The 25,345-nt window shown below is 38.8% G+C and overlaps 1 protein-coding gene and 1 long non-coding RNA gene across 2 annotated transcripts; one reads left to right on the top strand and one right to left on the bottom strand.

The window, feature by feature from the left end:
- The first annotated feature begins 9,868 nt into the window (after positions 1 to 9,868).
- On the top strand, positions 9,869 to 24,741 carry LOC122987432 (butyrophilin-like protein 8). Its single transcript, XM_044359324.1, has 3 exons — positions 9,869 to 9,903; positions 10,232 to 10,591; positions 24,401 to 24,741. The coding sequence occupies exons 2-3, from the start codon at positions 10,303 to 10,305 to the stop codon at positions 24,511 to 24,513; spliced, it is 402 nt and encodes a 133-aa protein (XP_044215259.1). The 5' UTR covers positions 9,869 to 9,903; positions 10,232 to 10,302; the 3' UTR covers positions 24,514 to 24,741.
- Positions 16,694 to 18,820, bottom strand: LOC122987437. The gene is made up of 3 exons (XR_006404491.1): positions 18,461 to 18,820; positions 17,604 to 18,327; positions 16,694 to 16,832 (listed from the first exon to the last, which is right to left on the bottom strand). It is a non-coding gene; the product is annotated as an uncharacterized LOC122987437 (long non-coding RNA).
- Positions 24,742 to 25,345: the final 604 nt, after the last annotated feature.

Raw genomic sequence — 25,345 nt, 5'->3', positions numbered from 1 at the left:
CGAATCAGACTTCATGTGTCCAGAATCAGGACTGATGACTCGGGTCTGTACCTGTGTAAAGTGAGAACAGATTATGGTCGGAAAAGAGGAAAAGGCCGACTCAATGTCACTGGTAAGATGATTCAGTAAAACTCAGCAGAACTATGAAATATGTTCCAACTTAATGTGTTGTGGTTATTTAGTTTTCTTTAGTGAAATGTTGTTTCTTCACATGAATGACACAGATGTGTTTGGTGTCTTTACAGCAGCGAGGGATTGGCCTGAACCTGAGACACCAAACACAGCGAGTCGGGAAAGGATCGGCCTCTACTGTGTACTGGGACTGACAGCAGCAGCTATATCTGTACTGGCTGTTTAGTCATTCACTCTCTGCCTGTTAAACAAGATTTATACTCGGTCCAGTGGTGGATTTCAGAAAACTGACAGTTTAGCAGATGGATCAGAGGAAACAGTTTGATTCACTTTTATACCAAAGACACAGAACATACTAGTTTCCCATTGGCTGGCAGGTAACCATAGTAACAACCTTGATGCTTCACGCACATAAATTACAAACTGTAAAAACTAATAATGATTAAAACACATCCTGCCTTTATTTTCTCCAGTAAGTGGCCATGGTATCAGAGCCATAATGAACCACTGATATACAACAATAACAGACTTGATGGAGGAAACAACATTCTTGATCTTTACCTTGTTTATCATTTTGATATCAGGACTCCTCGTTAAACTTTGTTAGATCTGAAATGTGCACTTTGTTCACTTTATTGAAATAATGCTGAGAAGCATGTCTACCTCATAAATCACCTCATCTGTGTGATTTATTTTCAAATGAAATATAACATTAACATTTATATCCTGTCTATCATGTGCTTGAAGGTTGTAATGAAGTATTCAGGTTAAGACCCTTCAGAGCTGCTTGTTCTCATGTGTTATGAACACTGGTGTTAAACTAGTGCCACACAGGAAGTGATGATACGTTTGTTTATAATGACCACAACAATCTTTTCATCATGTTTGTTGATCGTCTAACGTCATGAAAACTGCAAAACTGTGAGTTCTGACCTTCTTTCCAGAATTTATATCTTTAACTTCTCAACATTGATCTTTGTTGTTTTATTGTAATGTGTAATTGAAACTGAGATTTACTGTTGCTGTTTTTAATCCTGTCTGTTACAGTGAGCTCTTATTTACTGTCTGTTATTGATTATCAGTCTTTCACATGTATGTTTGAGAGAAAACCTTTGAACTGGAAACACTGGTATTAAGGATAAAGACCAGCAGAGGGAGCTCTTCACTGGAAGTCAGCTCATCTTGTTTAGAGATCCTCACCTGGCTGCAGGTTACAGCTGTGTGCTCATTTACACCTTTAGGCTCATTGAAACATAACAGATGTATCACAGAGATCTGCTACTGTTATGTGTTTTATCTGTGATATTTGCTTAGAATTTTTTTGAGGATTTTTTTATTTGCTGACTGAGATTTTTTTTGAAATAATTTAATTCTCTCTCTCTCTCTCTCTCTCTCTCTCTCTATATATATATATATATATATATATATATTTACACTGTATCTTCTTTTCTTGTAACATCTATTTGTGTGTTTCTGTTTTGTGTGAAGGTCATAAAACAAAATGTTGTGGCCCTTTCTTGCCAAAATTATATGTGATTAGTTGTAACTTGGTTAAAACATACAGAGGTGCTAGTAGAGAACACAAGTTTGTAGAGTGTTTGGTTCATTTCAGACTTGTTTGAGGTTTGAACATCACAACTCATTGTTCACTGGGTTGGATTACCTATCAGGATGGACACACAAAAGAGTCAAACTTTCTCTCATAAAAATAGGGATTTATTGACAATATGTACACATTATAAACTGTACATGAGGAAAGGCAATGCATTGTTAAATTAGATTTTGGAAACCTTACACCCTAAATAGATGAGAAATATTATTTGACAAGAGCTTGGAACTCCTAATTAGCACAATAAGTCCTCACTAAGGATGACTGTCAGATGGTTGTGTGATGTGACCTTTGCATTTGACCCATCCTCTACACTAGGAGCAGTGGGCAGCCGCAGTGCCGCGCTCAGGAACCAACTCCAGTTGTTTTGCCAGCACCAGTGGTCAGGTGAACTGACAGGAGCACACCTGGTAGCACCTGAGCCACGCAGCTCAGGTGTAACTGCAGCTGTGCATCATCTAGAGATTTGGTGTGTTGCCTATTTTTTCCTGTATGAGGCTTTTCTCATCAAAAATAGACAGTGAAAATGATCTGTTGACAGTCATATTGACATCATACCATCAACATTACATCTTTTAATATAGTTTCAATGTCTATATCTGTAGAATGGGGCAATGTCACAGACATGAAAAAATATATATGAGTAAGCCCTTTTTTGTTGTTTGTTTTTCCATTGAGCACAAACTTCTGAACTTTTTTCTGTCTAAACTACATATAAATGAAATTTACATTAACATGAAATGAAACATTCTATTATTGATGGCCATTATCAAAGGCAAACTCAATACTCAATGTAGAAACATAGGGCTGCCAGTAGCAGAGCTGTCTGTGTGGACAACACATGCTTGCAGGCCGCAGCAGTTCAGCGAGGGAGCCGTCACGCAAAGGTGGAGGTAGGCGGTGTGGCCTGGGCGTAACATAGCCTACATGTCTTTGATAGTGGGAGGAAACCAGAGCACCCAGCAGAAACCCAGAGAAGATTCTAGCTGCAGTCAGAAAGAAGTAAAATACTTATCTGGTCCTTCTATACTTAATGAATGAACTTAATGTTTATCATGAATAGTCCAACTAGACTCCCTGGTGTCCATCATACACAACTTAAATAATTACCATGTGTTCATACTCTTTAACATGCATATAATTATCTCAATGTTCATCCCCTTTATACATACATACTCTATGTGAGGAAGTTCTAGTTTCCCTGCTATGACTATGTGCTGGATTTGTTCACACAGAACCTGCTGCAGGTGATCGATCAGAATCACGCAGATGTCTTGAATTTGTATGGACTTACTGTCACCATCACAACCACAATCCTTGTACAACAGTCTGATGCCTCAGTGGTTCTGTGTAAATGAACATAATAAATCAGAACAAACATGTCAGATATCCGTATGAAAACATAACAGGCTGATGTAGAAATGGTAAACTATATTACTTTCTGAATGTATAAATTTCCACTATACAAGATAATACAGCTGACAAACAGCTGATAAATAATGTGACCATGTATTAAACAGGCATATCTGAGGCTGAAGCAGCATATTCCCTCTAACAGTGGGTTAATGTCACTCAGCAGTGCAACAGCGCCATCTATTGGCCAGTAGTAGACATGCATGACATCAATGCAGGGTTTGAACGAGCTGTTTAACTGACGGGTTGTGGACGCCCGTTAATTAACGAGCGGACCTACAAGTGTCCGTTCAGTCCGCTATTCTATCGGTAATATAGTAAATATTACACAACACAAGCCAAACATAAAGTCCTAACTGTATGCTTGAGACATGATGCCTATTAACATCTAGCAACTGTGGGTAACAGTCGCTGTTAATATGAGGCTACCCAGTCGGCAGAATACATGAATATGAGCCCTTTAGATCAGCTAACAGAAACGATTCACTAACGAACAGCAACTATAACAACATTCTCAAACACTTCACTCACTTGCGTTACACGCACTTGACACCAGATGACAGTTAATACAAAGCAAAGTCCTTAATCCAACAGAGCGTCTGATGCGTGGCAGATTTCAGACTATCGTCTTGAGGAAAAACTGTGGGTCATCCTAGCTCAGTTCTGATGAGCCCCAAAGTCCATGTCATGTGAGGCAGAGTTCAGTTGGGGGAAGAGAGAGGGAGAGAGGGGAGTGCATGAAGCATCAAGGTTGTTGCTATGGTTACCTGACAGCCAATGGGAAACTTGTGTGTTCTGTGTCTTTGGTATAAAAGTGAATCAAACTGTTTCCTCTGATCCATCTGCTAAACTGTAAGTTTTCTAAAATCCACCACTGGACCGAGTATAAATCTTGTTTAACAGGCAGAGAGTGAATGACTAAACAGCCAGTACAGATATAGCTGCTGCTGTCAGTCCCAGCACACAGTAGAGGCCGATCCTTTCCCGACTCGCTGTGTTTGGTCTCTCAGGTTCAGGCCAATCCCTCGCTGCTGTAAATACACCAAACACATCTGTGTAATTCATGTGAAGAAACAACATTTCACTAAAGAAACCTAAATAACCACAACACATTAAGTTGGAACATATTTCATAGTTCTGCTGAGTTTTACTGAATCATCTTACCAGTGACATTGAGTCGGCCTTTTCCTCTGTTCCGACCATAATCTGTTCTCACTTTACACACGTACAGACCCGAGTCATCAGTCCTGATTCTGGACACATGAAGTCTGATTCGTCCTTCTCTGAGGGCGTCTTTGTCACACTGAACTCGTCCTGCAAACTGTCCATCCTGAAACTCTGAGTCCTCAACACCCTCATATAGATGATACAGGACCAAGGGTTTAACATCAGTTAACAGTTGACAATTAATTATAAGTACGGTGGAGGAACTGTCAGTTTTGGTTGTAAACATCCATTCCAGTGTGATGTCGTTCTCCTCTGCCTGGTAGGAGGTCTCTGTCACGTTCAATACAAATGTTCCTGTTGAGGAGACAGAGAGGGAAAGTGAGGACCAGACAAACTAAGAACTTTAACATTTGAGCCCTTAAACTCCACCTATATATATTTAGAAATACAGCTAAGTGTTTACAGATACAAGAGTATAAAAAGGTAATGCATGATGCTAATAATTAATACAATCTAATCAATAACTGAAGATAGAGGATCTTCCCAACTGTCATCTACCAGCTTTAATAGTTCTAATGTTTTCACTGACATATTTTAAAATGGAAGTCATAAAATATGTTTGTGAGGCTGAAGGTTTATTCTGTTGTTCATCTTTATGTAAAACTGAAGGTTTAAACTAACCACAGAGACAGGAGGTCAGGCTGATGAGCAGAAGGATCCTGCAGATCATCTTCTCCCTGTGAGAGGAGACAGAGGAGAGGAATCATCAACACATGAGGTCAAAGTTCAGTCATCACACTTGTGAAAAGATAAGTCAGGTTTCATTCATGCATCACAACATGTACTCATGTTCATCTTCCTTATTCTACATGACTGACCAAAGGACTTTTAGTCAGATCTCAGTCAGTCTACAGTTTGTTCTTCTATGAATTCAGTTCAAGTAACATGTTTTTAAAAGCCTTTCTCAGGTGTCTGTGTGCAGTAATGTAACTGTGCTACAAGATGCTGCAGGTTAAGTTGATTACAATATCTGAAGGTGCAGTTAATATTTCAGGGTTCTTCGTGTGGTAGGGAGCACTAGGAAACACTTCCCCCAAACGGATCTTGAACGCAGCCCTTGTCTGTTCACTTGCCCATCCCTTCCTATCAATCAGGTTCTGATTATTGTTGATTGTTGATTATTGTTTTAGCTTCCTTGCTAGTGCTCCCTGAGTCTTACCTTTGAATACCACAGTGGTAAGTAGGGCCTGGACAACTATTGATTATATTGTGTATGAACAGGGCTGTACAGAGACCTTTAGAGGGGCAGGTGCTCAAACACCAAACCACCAACATAATTTACAGCATGATCTGCTGAATTATAGCAACACATATTCAAACACAATGTAACATGAAATCTTGTTCTTCTCTCATGTAGGAGACTATGATTTGCTCTGTGTGTGTGTGTGTGTGTGTGTGTGTGTGTGTGTGTGTGTGTGTGTGTGTGTGTGTGTGTGTGTGCGCAGGTTGGATGATATATATATGTTCAGACGCAGCACTAGAGCAGGGGCCTGTTTCAGAAAGCAGGTTCAGTCAAACTCTGAACTCTGAGTTGATGAACGCTGAGATGGGAAACTCAGAGTCTTCAGTTTCAGAAAAGATGATCAGAGTCAGTTCAATCAACTCTGACTATGTTCACTCTGAGTGAAGCACATGCGTGATGAATAAAAAAAGTCATCATCAATGGAGCTCCGATACTACGAGTCACTATGGCAACAGGTAAATAAAAGGCAGGACCTCTATTTTAATCCAGTGGACATAAAGATATGAATGCATGTGTGTGCGGACGCTGCACATTTATCTTTAAAAAAGAGCCTGTGTCAGAGCGGGAAAAGTGTCAATAAGTTTACACAATAAAGTTTTATTCAGTGTTGTCCATCAATTCATCATTTACCAGACTTACATTTCCTTGATGATGATAAAGTGGAATCTGACTGTGTATCAGGCTGCAGCTACATCACATTTTAAATATATTTGTTCAGCTTTAATCTGACGGACAAAACACAGGAGGCAGCAACTGAAGATGAAAAATATAGTTAAAGATTTAAAACATATATAGATCAAAGACATAGAGACATGACTGTAGCTCTCAGTCTGATCCAGTAATAACGTGTTTGGTGATTTGCACTTGAAAAGGCGTCGAGGTTAAAATACAGAATATTTTAAATATTTAGACATCTATTTGTATCTCAGCTCAACAGCATTCAGTGACTTTATTTCAGCTTCTTCAACAACTGTAGTAAATTTAAACATTTTCACTAAAATGCTGTTAAAACACGTTAAGATTATGCTCCCTATTTAAAAATCTCACTTTCAAACTACATTCTTCATCCGCATCACAATCCTGCTCACTCAGCATATTAACATATAATCTCCAATATTATAGGAATTATATTCCATCAGTGCGACCAATCACATCATGAGTGATAGAGATAATTATTCATTGATCCCACATGTCTAAAGCTTCATACCGATTGTTTAAATTTAAACTGAGATTACACATCATGTGCAATAAAGATTTCAGTGCAGGAGCTGCTCTAACAAACTGACAGCTGTCTTGTGCACAGAGTCACAGAGTTTAAACGGAAGGACAAGCAGAGGTTTTATTCTGAGCTGAGGGTGAATTCACGCTGTGTAATATTTGAATGTGAAGGCAAAAACCGCTGTTCAAACTGACTGATGCGCATAAAAGCGGTAACTTTAGAAAGTCCTTGAGTAACTCAACTAATATCCAACCAGATAGTAAACCTCCGCTAATGAATGTGCTTCGATATGCGCTAAAATACGGACTGAATGAATGAGGAAATGAAACAGCGTGTCTGGCTCTGTGAGAGAGAGGAGACAGAGAGAAACTCCGGGTTTATTTACTTACTTACTTTACAGCCACCTCTCAACTCTATATTGTCTGTTTCTTTAACCACTAATTTTCTTTTCAGTCACATTTACCAGTTGTTTTATTTGATTTAATACTGTAGTTGTTGGGGGTAGGTGGGCGGAGTTCCCAGCATGTGAGACATTGTGTTCACGGACATAAATTTAGGTAAATTGTGTTCTAAATCACCACAGATGTTATCTGATACACAGTGATTAGTGTTACTGTTCTCCACACTAACTCTACGATGTTTCTAGAAGTCAACAGTTTGCTGTTACATAATAAAGTATCTTACACCATGAGTGAAGGTGGGTGCATGGTTAGTAACTTCCTCCAGAGGACTGTGCACCCTTGAGGTGCCATGGTGCGAGTAACACCTTGATTATATTGCTCAGTCTTTATGCTTTGGGTTCAAGGTTCATACCCTGGCGCTCGATGCGCACGCCCTGGCGCTGAGGGTGTGATAAATAATTGTGGTTACACATTGAGTATACAGAAGATACTGAGAGTCAAATGGCTTATCGGTGTATTACGTGACCATTAGCAGTTATTTCTTTCAGTATTCAGAATGTCCCCAGATTATCTGGACTTCACTCTGCTGTTATCACACTGTAAGTACTGTTTAATTTATCTTTCTAAGCATGAGGCATGCTTAATACTGAAATTATTGATTGGATGTAGTTATTGTAGGGGCTATCTGATATTTGTGAAATAAACAAAAGCTGACTGCATTTTTTTAAATGATTTCTGTTATTATCATAATACCACAGCTGTCTTTCAGGAGGTTCATACCGGTACTTTACCGAATATACAAGAGTAGAGTAGAGAATATCCCAACACGGTGATGTTTCACAAGTAATCCCGTCAATTCCTGGATTTTAATAAAATGTTGCATTATTTGCACAGAAACGTGAGGAAAAACTCTCGGATAAGGCACGTTTCATTTTATTTTTGCCAAGAGGTGATATTTTCATGTCTCAACCCAACGATGAGCGTTAATATTGAGAGATTTGGTGTATAAAGTACACTCTGCAGTGTATCATCGCTGCTCTTTCTCTCATGTGAGCCGTGTTTGTTGACTTTGTGCATTTCTACAACGGTATTAAACTACAACAAAGTTCGTTTATGTTATGCATAAATACTCATTTAAGTGTAAGAGACAGATAAAAATATGAGACACGTTAAGACTTAAGTAGGATTTACTTTATATTTAGTGAGAAATACTGTTCAGGTGTTCAATAAATGTCCACCCTGATGGGCTGAGGCTGGTAAATGGGATGTCAGGCTACACTGAGGAGAGCTTAGAGGTGTTGCTGTATACTCACCATGCAGTCACAACAACCTAAACACACTCACACAGTAAACACATGAACCACTCATGTGTCTTAGTGTGTTTAACTACAACTATAACAGGGAAGAGACAATAAACTGGCAAAGAAATAAAACTACAGTTTACCAAACAAAGTAAGGATAGCAGTTGGTTCTAAAATGTGGAACAGTGTTAAATATGGCTGACACTTAGAACAAACCTCAAATTAGACAAAACAGCAGCAAGAGGAGACCAACAAGAGACATTTTACACATTAATATGGTCCTCCACCTTTATACACTGGCACATGCAGAGACAATATGCAGCATCAAATTATAATGTGTTTGACAAAACACAACGAAGTAGCAGCGAAAACTCTTCAGTAAAGCTAAAGTTTTTTAAATTGACATTAGTGTTGTTTTAAGCGTCCCATTTATCTAGTGCTGTTCCTTTACATGACAGTAATGTTAATGCAGTTTGATAGTTTGGATAGCTTGACTGCTTATGCATTCCCACTGTGTGTTGTTTGTCCACAATGACTGTAATTATCACCATACGTGTTAAAGTTCTGCTTCATCCTCACTCCGATTTTTACATGGAAGACTTTTTACATTTCCAGAGTGAGTGAAGGAATCAGGAGAGAGGAGACAGAAGTGAGGAAGAATTGCAGGATGTAGTGGTGTTGAAAGAAAGAGAAACAGTTTAGTTTCAGTTTAGTACGTAAACTGGGGCACCTGCCCCTCTAAGGGTCTCTGTACAGCCCTGTTCATACACAATATAATCAATAGTTGTCCAGGCCCTACTTACCACTGTGGTATGCAAAGGTAAGACTAAGGGAGCACTAGCAAGGAAGCTAAAACAATAATCAACAATCAACAATAATCAGAACCTGATTGATAGGAAGGGATGGGCAAGTGAACAGACAAGGGCTGCGTTCAACATCAGTTTGGGGGAAGTGTTTCCTAGTGCTCCCTACCACACGAAGAACCGTGAAATATTAACTGCACCTTCAGATAATGTAATCAACTTAACCTGCAGCATCTTGTAGCACAGTTACATTACTGCACACAGACACCTGAGAAAGGCTTTTAAAAACATGTTACTTGAACTGAATTCATAGAAGAACAAACTGTAGACTGACTGAGATCTGACTAAAAGTCCTTTGCTCAGTCATGTAGAATAAGGAAGATGAACATGAGCACATGTTGTGATGCATGAATGAAACCTGACTTATCTTTTCACAAGTGTGATGACTGAACTTTGACCTCATGAGTTGATGACTCCTCTCCTCTGTCTCCTCTCACAGGGAGAAGATGATCTGCAGGATCCTTCTGCTCATCAGCCTGACCTCCTGTGTCTGTGGTTAGTTTAAACCTTCAGTTTGACATAAAGATGAACAACAGAATAAACCTTCAGCCTCACAAACATATTTTATGACTTCCATTTTAAAATATGTCAGTGAAAACATTAGAACTATTAAAGCTGGTAGATGACAGTTGAGAAGATCCTCTATCTTCAGTTATTGATTAGATTGTATTAATTATTGGCATCATGCATTACCTTTTTTATACTCTTGTATCTTTAAACACTCAGCTGTATTTCTAAATATATATAGGTGGAGTTTAAGGGCTCAAATGTTAAAGTTCTTAGTTTGTCTGGTCCTCACTTTCCCTCTCTGTCTCCTCAACAGGAACATTTGTATTGAACGTGACAGAGACCTCCTACCAGGCAGAGGAGAACCACAACATCACACTGGAATGGATGTTTACAACCAAAACTGACAGTTCCTCCACCGTACTTATAATTAATTGTCAACTGTTAACTGATGTTAAACCCTTGGTCCTGTATCACCTATATGAGGGTGTTGAGGACTCAGAGTTTCAAGATGGACAGTTTGCAGGACGAGTTCAGTGTGACAAAGACGCCCTCAGAGAAGGACGAATCAGACTTCATATGTCCAGAATCAGGACTGATGACTCGGGTCTGTACGTGTGTGAAGTGAGAACAGATTATGGTTGGAACAGAGGAAAAGGCCGACTCAATGTCACTGGTAAGATGATTCAGTAAAACTCAGCAGAACTATGAAATATGTTCCAACTTAATGTGTTGTGGTTATTTAGTTTTCTTTAGTGAAATGTTGTTTCTTCACATGAATGACACAGATGTGTTTGGTGTCTTTACAGCAGCGAGGGATTGGCCTGAACCTGAGACACCAAACACAGCGAGTCGGGAAAGGATCGGCCTCTACTGTGTACTGGGACTGACAGCAGCAGCTATATCTGTACTGGCTGTTTATTCATTCACTCTCTGCCTGTTAAACAAGATTTATACTCGGTCCAGTGGTGGATTTCAGAAAACTTGCAGCTCAGCAGATGGATCAGAGGAAACAGTCTGATTCAATTTTATACCAAAGACACAGAACATACTAGTTTGCCATTGGCTGTCAGGTAACCATAGCAACAACCTTGATGCTTTGCACGCTTACAAACTGTAAAAACTAACTTCTCAACATTGATCTTTGTAGTTTTATTGTAATGTGTATTTATTTAAATATTATTTATGTCATTGTTGTTGTTTTGTTACATATTTTATTTTTTGTTGTTACAATACGCCCGCAAGAGGGGCATGTAAACACATGAAGCAGGAGAAGTAAGAAAAACTCTGCTTAGAAGTTTTTAAGTTCAAGAAGAGCAACATTGTTGCATTGTTGAAGATTTATGTTTCTGTTTCAAGAAAGATATTTTATGAAAGACTATATTTTTGTTTCTCAAGACTTAATTTGGTCAAGTGGACTCATTCCCTCTCGGTTGTGTGCAGCCAGCGAGGTTTGTTTTTTCACATGTTGTGTTGCGTCAAGCAGATGAATTTGCAGTCTGTGTGTGATGAGAATGTGTCTTTATTCTGTACAAATGTTTATTTGAACAGTTCGATGGTGGCTCATAGCGATTTATGGTGGTGATGATGATGAGAAATAAAGCCATCTGTAACTGAAGAACCATGGTCCCGTGTATTTCCTGGAGGAAGTGATAGTGTAATTGACACTGAGATTTACTGTTGCTGTTTTTAATCCTGCTTGTAAACCTTTGAACTGGAAACACTGGTATTAAGGATAAAGACCAGCAGAGGGTCATAAATTTGCTTACAATTTATGCTTCAGTGTGATCTGACTTATGATCTTGCGGATTATTTTTTTGAATATAAAATGTTACTTGTGTATTAATATGTATTGCAACATATTAAAATAAGAAATTCAGATGTACAAATTGAGGAATCCACTGTTGTTTTAAGTTTTTTCCAACTTTAAGAAATTAAAGTAAATTCTCTTTATCAATACTGCAACACTTAACGTTAATCACCAAACAGCAACAAAAAGGTGAGTTAACATTATGATTAGATGTTAACTGACTTACAACCTTGGTCTACAGCTACAGCTAGTGAAAAATAACAATGGTGACATCGAGTGGTGAAACCGTCAACTACAGCATAGGGTAACATAACGGTACACTGTTTGAGATGAAATTGTGATGTAACACACACATAATGATAGCCCACACTGGCAAAAACTGTTATAAATTAGTAGCTGTTAATTAGAAAGTTATCTAACCCTGTATATTTGCTCGCCAACACTGTAACGTCAATCTTTCAAGTTCAGTGCTAGTGCTATCACATAGTGTAATAAATTACTATGTTGACATTACTTTGTGCACTGTTTCAGGGATTTGGCCATGTCTGATCGTACACCAAGAAAAAAAAACTTCACACATGAAGAAATAATCATCCTGCTCTCAAAATATGAACAAAACAAAGAATGTGAAAGAAGTGAGGAAGAAGTGGAGCGACCTTAAAATGCAGGCAGTTGAGGATTTCTATGACATGTCCTAACAGGAGGTGGACCAAAGCCAGATATGGGGCCATACTCTTCACTGGTTTTGGACACTGTTGGAGAGGACTCCCCCTCAGTAATTGGGATTTCATTTGGGATTGAAAGCGGCACAGCAGAAGCATCTCTCCCACCAGCAGCACCAGCCCTCCCACCAACAGCAGCACCACCCTTCCTTCATGCTCCTGAACAACCCCTGCCCCCACCTGCAGAAGCATGTCTACCACCATCCCTCCAACCTCCAGAGACCACCTTTACTGGACTGGATGCAGACAGTCAGCCTACACAGTCCCCTGAGGATCGGTCCTGCAGCCACCTACCACCTGTTTTCATACAGATGCGAACTTCCTCCCATGTTATTATAGGGCTGTTATATTTAAATTGCAAGACACGCTCTGCATAGCATTCAAGCACTAGGATTGGCCAGGCGTCCATGCAATGTACTATTTGCATGTTCAACACTGTATTATGTACAGCTTTGAGGTAGTTCATTGAGTATTTCCATTTTATTTGACAGTGAAACTCGCTTTTTTCTTTACATCACAACATTCATTTGACAGCATATTGACTTAGTCAGATTAGGATTTTACTTACAAACACAAATGATTAGTCAATAACATATGATAGATTAATCTACATTTTTAGAAATAAATACAGAAAATTGACAAATAAAATCATAACATAACAGATAACACGTATAAAAAATCGTGAGTTCATAAACCGATCACAAGGCCGCTTCCATATTTCAAAAGCAGTTAAGTTGGACTTCCAGCCTTGTTCAGGATAATGAATTTGTGATATACCAGAGAGACTTTGTAGATTAGTGTCCAGAAATGATTCACAGCCAAGGAATGTCATCATACAGATCACAATGTTGGGACGAGGTGTGGTAATTCTTAGCCAGAGCACCATGAGAAACTGAATCAGTTCTAAGAGTATCCAGCTATACCTAAAGGAGTAGTTCGACTTTTTTTTTTTTTTTGGAATTATTCTTATTTGCTTTCTTGCCCAGAGTCAGAAAAGAAGAGCCATACCACTCTCATAAAGATGTGAGGCTACAATCAGTAGCAGATTAGCCTAGCTTAGCATAAAGACTGGAAACAGAGGGAAACAGCTAGCTAAAGGTTTACATAAATGAGGTTTTGCTGGTTGCATGGCAACCTCATGGTGACAACAAGACTCCAGGATGTCACCGCTCCCAAAATGTTTCTTGAAGTACATTTTGCTGATAAAACTTTGCACTTTTACTTAAGTATAAGTTTGCATACAGAACTTCCTCTTGTAATTGAGTAATTATGCATTGTAGTATTACTTCTTTTGCTTAAAGATCCCCTCCAGACAATATGTACAAATACTCTGCTTGGGACAATAATGGGTGTCTGATATGGTTATTCCACAAAAAAAGTATAATTACCACTTTAAATGTTAAAAAAAAAAAAACATCTACTTCCCTCTCCCTCATTAAAAATCCAGAATACATGAATATGCATGTATATTTCATTTTGGAAGTTTAACTGTTGGACACAAGATGTCTCCTACTTCACTGAAAAGTCCATTCCTGTCTTTCCACATCACACTTGTAAGTTGAATATTGGACCAGGACTGTCTCACAAACTAATTGTCATGTCACAAATCACAATCGTAGGCCCATCCCTAAAAATCAGGTTTTCATGAGCCAAGAGAAAATTTCCACTTTCAGCAGACAAATGTGAAAACAGCCTTCAAGTGTCAAACTCTGGATATATGTACACTGATCTGCACAGTGAAGCTCAAACATCTAACTGTAAGACCAAGGAGAAAAACATATTTTTGAGTGGAGGCGGACTGTTCCCACCGCCTCAACTACAACATTTACTTGTGCCAGCTTGCACTTGTAGCTTATCATTAGATTAACAGTTGCCTGTTTGAGGGCAATGATTTGAAGAACTTCAGAGCTTCTGCATTAACATTGTTCGTGTCTACATGCTGCCATCTAGTGGCAGAAGTGGAGATTCGTGTTACTGGGCTGTGAGCGCTTCCAACTATGGGGTGTTTTTTTGTGCCAGGGATGATAAAATGGAAATGCAGTGCAATGGGAATCAGATTACAGATACTGAAAAGGAAAAAGGCAGTGTAATCTGAAATTAAAATGGAGAGATTAAGAGTTACAATGTCAAAATAATGGTGTTGCAAGAAAGAACTCTGTCCAGACGTTTTCACAGTGGGAGGTGGGCCTCCTCAGGAGACCCCTGGTCTAGACTATACCTGTTAAGTCAAGCTCTGTACATCGTATTTTTTATTTAACGAATTGGATATTTACACACAAAAATGGATCACTCCATATTATATTATATTGCAAGATAGTCAGTTATTACTCTCAAATTAAGCCTTACCTGGTATTATGCAATTAAATTGTTCTCTCTGAGTTTAGACTCTAAATAGACTTTTGTTAATTGTGTATATTTGTATGTTTTTTTGTGTCTTTCTAAGCTGGTGAATGGAGGAGAGTGTAAGTGAGAGAATGAGACAGAGACAGAAGCTGCGGATGTGGTCATGTTGAAATATAAAGGTAAAGTGTGTGTTTACCTTTTTATCATCTACAGGATGATAGGGGCAATCCGGGGGAACCATATAATAAAGAGAGTGTTCCCAAGTTACCAGAGGGTTACATACTCCTTCAGGAAGTGGTTCTCTCGATTCATTCCCTTAACACTCATCTAATTTTCATTCTTTCTTACATCCAACATTGCCTGTAAAAAGTCCAAACCATTTAATGTGTTTCCAACACTCACCAGCTTCTACTATTTATTCTCTTCCCTGTTTTCCTTACGTTCAGGGAGTCATTGGATCCTGTTTTCTAAATATATTCATAACTGCTCAGAGAAATATTGCTGCCTTGACTAGCATAATCCATAAATGTGATCAGGACATGTATCACATTTATTAATAAAGTCACTTTATAATGCAGCAAATATTTGTTTAATAGGAGCTGTTTTCACTTTATAATTACTGCACTTTTTGACAGCAGGTGGCAGTAAAGAGGCAAAACAAAATCCTATGATTTCCCCCTAAACACACATGATTTCTTCACACTAAAATGTAGACTGGTCAACATGGAACAATATCAAACAGGTCCACCACAAATACTTTTCCCAAACTGATATAACACATTAATTATGTCTCTAGTCTCTACTTGCATGTACACAGTCCTTTCTATTGCTCTGACTGTGTGTTGTAGAGCTCTGGTCAGGGTGGACAGAGAGCAGTTGCTGGCTGAAAACAGCAAGATCCTGCAGCAACAGCCAGGACCCAAACAGCAAGGTCCCAAGTCACCTCCTGAACCTCACATGGAGGCTCTCTCCCTCCCCAGCCACAGAGGACTGTCCCCCATGTCTGCTCCTACCACCAACTCCCCTCCATCATCTGTCTCTCAGCTCCCTCTTCACCCTCCCACAGTCGGCTGCACACACTCCCCTGTCAAAGTATTAATATAGACAGTAAAGTTATAGATATTTTTTATATTCCACCCTTGCATTACAGGGAATTACAGCACTGATTTCTTGCATTTATTTCACTCTTTTGTTGAATCACGCAATGTCATTTTATTCAAAAAAGCTTTTGAAATGACATGAAACAGGGATTTTACCTTAAATGTCTGAAATGAAACAGATAGTTGACAACATACAGTATTTCTAATTCATCTATTTAAAAAAAATACCTTTCAATAAAGTCCAGTAGGTGGCAGTATTGTGTTAAAAACAAAATTAACACCTCCTGTCTGCAATGACTTTATTATATACTGTCAATGATTGTACACATATAAAACTTGCATTTCTGATAAAAGGATGTGTGTCTAAAATTTCTTTATATAGTAATCTAACATAAAGACATTCATTTCTTGTTTGTTTTTTATGTTTTGGATCCTCTTTTTTTCAATGTGTCTGTGCAGGTCAGTATCCAAGCAGATTCATGAACTTACTTTTCCACTGTAAACACTAAAAAAATCTATATTGGTTACATTTTACAATTCAACACCAGTGATGTTTTATGGATGCCACTTAGTGTGCACAAAGTCTGATATAATTTGTTTACAAAAAAAAGGGGAAGATTTTGTGAGATTGATGAATGGGTGAATTTGGACTATTAACTTCTACACTGTGATTCAAAGGTATTTAATCTGCGGTACAAAGATGTGGTGTAGCCTGACCAGAGTGGCTGGTCACTTGGTAGGAGGCAGACACAGGAAACCTTGTCTGGGTATCACAAGGTGGTTTATTTACAAGAAAAAGTGGCACCATGCTTCACATGTAACAAAAACAAAAAAATTATTTACAAAAAACAAAAGAACAACTAAATAGTTAACTTGGTCTAACTGATCAAACTCAACTCATAACAACTTAATTTATATGAACTTATCATCATGTGCACGCAGCTACACACTGATGTACTAACCCCCCAACAGCCAAAAAGCAACTGCTTAAACAGACCCTTCCATCATCAGTCCATCAGAGTCAATCTGGGCTGTATCATTGCTGCAGGTACATCCCATGTCTCTCCTAAAAACAGGTAAGAGATAAAGTTATTCAATCTTACCAACCTCCAAGGTGAAACACTTTTCCATAGCTTACCATATAATGCACTTGCAACCATACATAAACAGATCAAAGTCACAGTACACAACTTACTTAACATAATTTAGTACCACCCCCCACATTATCCAACCCAGTGACATCACCAATGATGTCACTCAGTGCATAAATACAGGACATTGTTAGATGTCTCCTCCTGTTGTCTGTGGAGCACATGGTGGGTATGATAGGTAGCACAAAAAGAATGATTGAATTATGAAATGCAGAACTAACCCAATAAACAATAACTAAGCTTAACAATGTTAAGTTGTATTACTTTAACTAAAAATGTTGCTGGTATGTGGAGTGTAACCAAACTTAATGCAAACCACTAACAAACCCGCGATAGTATGTGTCTGCAAGTTACAGATTGATCATGGACATATGGCTAAACAAACTCTTAACAAGCATGTTTAAATTTGTAACCTATGTGGCATTGATGGTGAAAGTAGGGACAAATGGTGTATTCTCACCCACTTTGTCACAAAGGAGTAAACTGCTTTGCCTGACACTATTCATTTACAGCTTGGAACACATTTGAAGTCATTTTCAGTCCATCCACAAAGCACTTTCACCAGTGTTGTAGTTTGAGATATTAAACAGAGAAATTGCTGGTTTCTGTTATTCTAAGCAAATATCACAGATAAAACACATAACAGTAGCAGATCTCTGTGATACATCTGTTATGTTTCAATGAGCCTAAAGGTGTAAATGAGCACACAGCTGTAACCTGCAGCCAGGTGAGGATCTCTAAACAAGATGAGCTGACTTCCAGTGAAGAGCTCCCTCTGCTGGTCTTTATCCTTAATACCAGTGTTTCCAGTTCAAAGGTTTTCTCTCAAACATACATGTGAAAGACTGATAATCAATAACAGACAGTAAATAAGAGCTCACTGTAACAGACAGGATTAAAAACAGCAACAGTAAATCTCAGTTTCAATTACACATTACAATAAAACAACAAAGATCAATGTTGAGAAGTTAGTTTTTACAATTTGTAAGTGCATGAAGCATCAAGGTTGTTGCTATGGTTACCTGCCAGCCAATGGGAAACTAGAATGTTCTGTGTCTTTGGTATAAAATTGAATCAAACTGTTTCCTCTGATCCATCTGCTGAGCTGTAAGTTTTCTGAAATCCACCACTGGACCGAGTATAAATCTTGTTTAACAGGCAGAGAGTGAATGAATAAACAGCCAGTACAGATATAGCTGCTGCTGTCAGTCCCAGTACACAGTAGAGGCCGATCCTTTCCCGACTCGCTGTGTTTGGTGTCTCAGGTTCAGGCCGATCCCTCGCTGCTGTAAAGACACCAAACACATCTGTGTCATTCATGTGAAGAAACAACATTTCACTAAAGAAACCTAAATAACCACAACACATTAAGTTGGAACATATTTCATAGTTCTGCTGAGTTTTACTGAATCATCTTACCAGTGACATTGAGCCGGCCTTTTCCTCTGTTCCAACCATAATTTGTTCTCACTTCACACTGGTACAGACCCGAGTCATCAGTCCTGAGTCTGGACACATGAAGTCTGATTCGTCCTTCTCTGAGGGCGTCTTTGTCACACTGAACTCGTCCTGCAAACTGTCCATCCTGAAACTCTGAGACCTCAACACCCTCATATAGATGATACAGGACCAAGGGTTTAACATCAGTTAACAGTTGACAATTAATTATAAGTACGGTGGAGGAACTGTCAGTTTTGGTTGTAAACATCCATTCCAGTGTGATGTTGTGGTTCTCCTCTGCCTGGTAGGAGGTCTCTGTCACGTTCAATACAAATGTTCCTGTTGAAGAGACAGAGAGGGAAAGTGAGGACCAGACAAACTAAGAACTTTAACATTTGAGCCCTTAAACGTTTATTCTGTTGTTCATCTTTATGTCAAACTGAAGGTTTAAACTAACCACAGAGACAGGAGGTCAGGCTGATGAGCAGAAGGATCCTGCAGATCATCTTCTCCCTGTGAGAGGAGACAGAGGAGAGGAGTCATCAACACATGAGGTCAAAGTTCAGTCATCACACTTGTGAAAAGATAAGTCAGGTTTCATTCATGCATCACAACATGTGCTCATGTTCATCTTCCTTATTCTACATGACTGAGCAAAGGACTTTTAGTCAGATCTCAGTCAGTCTACAGTTTGTTCTTCTATGAATTCAGTTCAAGTAACATGTTTTTAAAAGCCTTTCTCAGGTGTCTGTGTGCAGTAATGTAACTGTGCTACAAGATGCTGCAGGTTAAGTTGATTACAATATCTGAAGGTGCAGTTAATATTTCAGGGTTCTTCGTGTGGTAGGGAGCACTAGGAAACACTTCTCCAAACTGTGTGTGTGTGTGTGTGTGTGTGTGTGTGTGTGTGTGTGTGTGTGTATGTGTGTGTGTGTGTGTGTGTGTGTGTGTGTGTGCTGTTGGCACCTAATAAACATCACATTCTCTGCAGGCTGGATGATATATATATGTTCAGATGCAGCGCTAGAGCAGATCAATAGGACGGGATATTTGTTTATCCTATTACTGAACAAGTGGAACACAGCTTTGGACCCCTGGTTAAAAACAACAACACATTTGGAGGTGAGATTCAATCACAAGCAGTCACTCAAGACACATGTCAATGCCAGGTGTAAACTGTTTTTCTTTCTTTAACACGTATGGTGATAATTACACTAATTGTGGACAAACAACACACAGTGGGAATGCATAAGCAGTCAAGCTATCAAAAACACAAACAACAACACTAATGTCAATTTAAAAAACTTTAGCTTTACTGAAGAGTTTTCGCTGTTACTTCGTTGTGTTTTGTCAAACACATTATAATTTGATGCTGCATATTGTCTCTGCATGTGCCAGTGTATAAAGGTGGAGGACCATATTAATGTGTAAAATGTCTCTTGTTGGTCTCCTCTTGCTGCTGTTTTGTCTAATTTGAGGTTTGTTCTAAGTGTCAGCCATATTTAACACTGTTCCACATTTTAGAACCAACTGCTATCCTTACTTTGTTTGGTAAACTGTGGTTTTATTTCTTTGCCAGTTTATTGTCTCTTCCCTGTTATAGTTGTAGTTAAACACACTAAGACACATGAGTGGTTCATGTGTTTACTGTGTGAGTGTGTTTAGGTTGTTGTGACTGCATGGTGAGTATACAGCAACACCTCTAAGCTCTCCTCAGTGTAGCCTGACATCCCATTTACCAGCCTCAGCACATCAGGGTGGACATTTATTGAACACCTGAACAGTATTTCTCACTAAATATAAAGTAAATCCTACTTAAGTCTTAACGTGTCTCATATTTGTATCTGTCTCTTACACTTAAATGAGTATTTACGCATAACATAAACGAACTTTGTTGCAGTTTAATACCGTTGTAGAAATGCATAAAGTTAACAAACACGGCTCACATGAGAGAAAGAGCAGCGATGATACACTGCAGAGTGTACTTTATACACCAAATCTCTCAATATTAACGCTCATCGTTGGGTTGAGACATGAAAATATCACCTCTTGGCAAAAATAAAATGAAACGTGCCTCACCCGAGAGTTTTTCCTCACGTTTCTGTGCAAATAATGCAACATTTTATCAAAATCCAGGAATTGACGGGATTACTTGAGAAACATCACCGTGTTGGGATATTCTCTACTCTACTCTTGTATATTCGGTAAAGTACCGGTATGAACCTCCTGAAAGACAGCTGTGGTATTATGATAATAACAGAAATCATATAAAAATGCAGTCAGTTTTTGTTTATTTCACAAATATCAGATAGCCCCTACAATACTTATATCAATTCAATAATTTCAGTACTAAGCATTAATTTCATGCTTAAAAAGGTAACTTGAACAATACTTACAATATGATAACAGTAGAGCAAAAGTCAGTAAGTCTGGGGACATGAAGAGGCACGTTATTGCTAAAGCCCACAGAACAAGTCGATCAACCATGAGGATGTCGGTGATTTCTGCACGCTTAATGCTTAACCACTAATACTTATGTGTACACTGAGCTATACACTCCCTGTGGCAGGATGTGGTTTTGAAACTTTAAAGATACGGCTTTCCGCTTCTCTTTTTAACTACGAGACAATGATGCTGTGAAGGAGTAACAATATGTGGTCACTAACCGTGCACCCACCTTCACTCATGGTGTAAGATACTTTATTATATAACAGCAAACTGTTGACTTCTAGAAACATCGTAGAGTTAGTGTAGAGAACAGTAACACTAATCACTGTGTACCAGATAACATCTGTGGTGATTTAGAACACAATTTACCTAAACTTATGTCCGTAAACACAATGTCTCACATGCTGGGAACTCCGCCCACCTACCCCCAACAACTACAGTATTAAATCAAATAAAACAACTGGTGAATGTGTCTGAAAAGACAATTAGTGGTTAAAGAAACAGACAATATAGAGATAAGAGGTGGCTGTAAAGTAAGTAAGTAAACCCGGAGTTTCTCTCTGTCTCCTCTCTCTTACAGAGCCAAACACGCTGTTTCATTTCCTCATTCATTCAGTCCGTATTTTAGCGCATATCGAAGCACATTCATTAGCGGAGGTTTACTATCTGGTTTGATATTAGTTGAGTTACTCAAGGACTTTCTAAAGTTACCGCTTTTATGCGCATCAACTCTGTGACTCTGCACAAGACAGCTGTCAGTTTGTTAGAGCAGCTCCTGCACTGAAATCTTTATTGCACATGATGTGTAATCTCAGTTTCAATTTAAACAATCGGTATGAAGCTTTAGACATGTGGGATCAATAAATAATTATCTCTATCACTCATGATGTGATTGGTCACACTGATGGAATATAATTCCTATAATATTGGAGATTATATGTTAATATGCTGAGTGAGCAGGATTGTGATGCGGATGAAGAATGTAGTTTGAAAGTGAGATTTTTAAATAGGGAGCATAATCTTAACGTGTTTTAACAGCATTTTAGTGACAATATTTAAATTTACTACAGTTGTTGAAGAAGCTGAAATAAAGTCACTGAATGCTGTTGAGCTGAGATACAAATAGATGTCTAAAAATTTAAAATATTCTGTATTTTAACCTCGACGCCTTTTCAAGTGCAAATCACCAAACACGTTATTACTGGATCAGACTGAGAGCTACAGTCATGTCTCTATGTCTTTGATCTATATATGTTTTAAATCTTTAACTATATTTTTCATCTTCAGTTGCTGCCTCCTGTGTTTTGTCCGTCAGATTAAAGCTGAACAAATATATTTAAAATGTGATGTAGCTGCAGCCTGATACACAGTCAGATTCCACTTTATCATCATCAAGGAAATGTAAGTCTGGTAAATGATGAATTGATGGACAACACTGAATAAAACTTTATTGTGTTAACTTATTGACACTTTTCCCGCTCTGACACAGGCTCTTTTTTATAGATAAATGTGCAGCGTCCGCACACACATGCATTCATATTTTTATGTCCACTGGATTAAAATAGAGGTCCTGCCTTTTATTTACCTGTTGCCATAGTGACTCGTAGTATCGGAGCTCCATTGATGATAACTTTTTTTATTCATCACGCATGTGCTTCACTCAGAGTGAACATAGTCAGAGTTGATTGAACTGACTCTGATCATCTTTTCTGAAACCGAAGACTCAGAGTTTCCCATCTCAGCGTTCATCAGCTCAGAGTTCAGAGTTTGACTGAACCTGCTTTCTGAAACAGGCCCCTGCTCTAGTGCTGCGTCTGAACATATATATATCATCCAACCTGCACACACACACACACACACACACACACACACACACACACACACACACACACACACACCACAGAGCAAATCATAGTTTCCTACATGAGAGAAGAACAAGATTTCATGTTACATTGTGTTTGAATATGTGTTGCTATAATTCAGCAGATCATGCTGTAAATTATGTTGGTGGTTTGGTGTTTGAGCACCTGCCCCTCTAAAGGTCTCTGTACAGCCCTGTTCATACACAATATAATCAATAGTTGTCCAGGCCCTACTTACCACTGTGGTATGCAAAGGTAAGACTCAGGGAGCACTAGCAAGGAAGCTAAAACAATAATCAACAATAATCAGAACCTGATTGATAGGAAGGGATGGGCAAGTGAACAGACAAGGGCTGCGTTCAACATCAGTTTGGGGGAAGTGTTTCCTAGTGCTCCCTACCACACGAAGAACCCTGAAATATTAACTGCACCTTCAGATATTGTAATCAACTTAACCTGCAGCATCTTGTAGCACAGTTACATTACTGCACACAGACACCTGAGAAAGGCTTTTAAAAACATGTTACTTGAACTGAATTCATAGAAGAACAAACTGTAGACTGACTGAGATCTGACTAAAAGTCCTTTGGTCAGTCATGTAGAATAAGGAAGATGAACATGAGCACATGTTGTGATGCATGAATGAAACCTGACTTATCTTTTCACAAGTGTGATGACTGAACTTTGACCTCATGAGTTGATGACTCCTCTCCTCTGTCTCCTCTCACAGGGAGAAGATGATCTGCAGGATCCTTCTGCTCATCAGCCTGACCTCCTGTGTCTGTGGTTAGTTTAAACCTTCAGTTTGACATAAAGATGAACAACAGAATAAACCTTCAGCCTCACAAACATATTTTATGACTTCCATTTTAAAATATGTCAGTGAAAACATTAGAACTATTAAAGCTGGTAGATGACAGTTGGGAAGATCCTCTATCTTCAGTTATTGATTAGATTGTATTAATTATCGGCATCATGCATTACCTTTTTATACTCTTGTATCTTTAAACACTTAGCTGTATTTCTAAATATATATAGGTGGAGTTTAAGGGCTCAAATGTTAAAGTTCTTAGTTTGTCTGGTCCTCACTTTCCCTCTCTGTCTCCTCAACAGGAACATTTGTATTGAACATGACAGAGACCTCCTACCAGGCAGAGGAGAACCACAACATCACACTGGAATGGATGTTTACAACCAAAACTGACAGTTCCTCCACCGTACTTATAATTATTTGTCAACTGTTAACTGATGTTAAACCCTTGGTCCTGTATCGTCTATATGAGGGCGTTGAGGACTCAGAGTTTCAGGATGGACAGTTTGCAGGACGAGTTCAGTGTGACAAAGACGCCCTCAGAGAAGGACGAATCAGACTTCATGTATCCAGAATCAGGACTGATGACTCGGGTCTGTACCAGTGTGAAGTAAAAACAGATTATGGTTGGAACAGAGGAAAAGGCCGACTCAATGTCACTGGTAAGATGATTCAGTAAAACTCTGAATCAAAACTATGAAATATGTTCCAACTTAATGTGTTGTGGTTATTTAGTTTTCTTTAGTGAAATGTTGTTTCTTCACATGAATGACACAGATGTGTTTGGTGTCTTTACAGCAGCGAGGGATCGGCCTGAACCTGAGAGACCAAACACAGCGAGTCGGGAAAGGATCGGCCTCTACTGTGTACTGGGACTGACAGCAGCAGCTATATCTGTACTGGCTGTTTAGTCATTCACTCTCTGCCTGTTAAACAAGATTTATACTCGGTCCAGTGGTGGATTTCAGAAAACTGACAGTTTAGCAGATGGATCAGAGGAAACAGTTTGATTCAATTTTATACCAAAGACACAGAACACACAAGTTTCCCATTGGCTGGCAGGTAACCATAGCAACAACCTTGATGCTTCATGCACTTAAATTACAAACTGTAAGGACAAGTCAGACTTCATGTGTCCAGAATCAGGACTGATGACTTGAAGTGAGAACAAATTAATAAGTCTCACCTTTGCATACCACTGTTCTCTACACTAACTCTACGATGTTTCTAGTAGTTAACAGTTTGCTGTTATGGAACAAAGCATCTTACACCATGAGTGAATGTCGCTGCACAGTTATTTACGTCCCTCCAGTCGCAGTAATGTGATACAGTTCACTGTATCTCTCACACATTATGCCTGTGGTCTGTGTAAAACCAGACGTAGCTGCATTCTAGAGAAAAGGAAAACGCACTCAGTATGTCTTCCTTCTCTTGTGGTTGCATAGAGGGGAGTTTCCTCCCAGAAAGCTCTTTGAAGACTGCACTGGAGTCATTTTACCACTCACCAACTTAAAAGTTTATGGTAATGAAATTAGTAAGCACTTCTTTACTTCTTTACATCCACTATCCCACCCCTCACTGAAGTGAGGGGTGGGATAGTGGATCCAACCACATCAGTTTGCATTAAAACTGAGCTAGTTTTCATGTGAGTGAGTGTTAGTAGGCTATATAAGGGTAAAGTGTACAAGAGAAACTGCAAATCTGTCGGAGGTCTGTCTGTATTTCTCTCACAGTTTATAAACC

The sequence above is a fragment of the Thunnus albacares genome, chromosome 8 (assembly GCF_914725855.1).
Source record: "Thunnus albacares chromosome 8, fThuAlb1.1, whole genome shotgun sequence".
NCBI lineage: Eukaryota > Metazoa > Chordata > Actinopteri > Scombriformes > Scombridae > Thunnus > Thunnus albacares.
The sequence above is the reverse complement of the archived record's forward strand: the minus strand, read 5'-3'. Positions and strand labels throughout refer to the sequence as shown.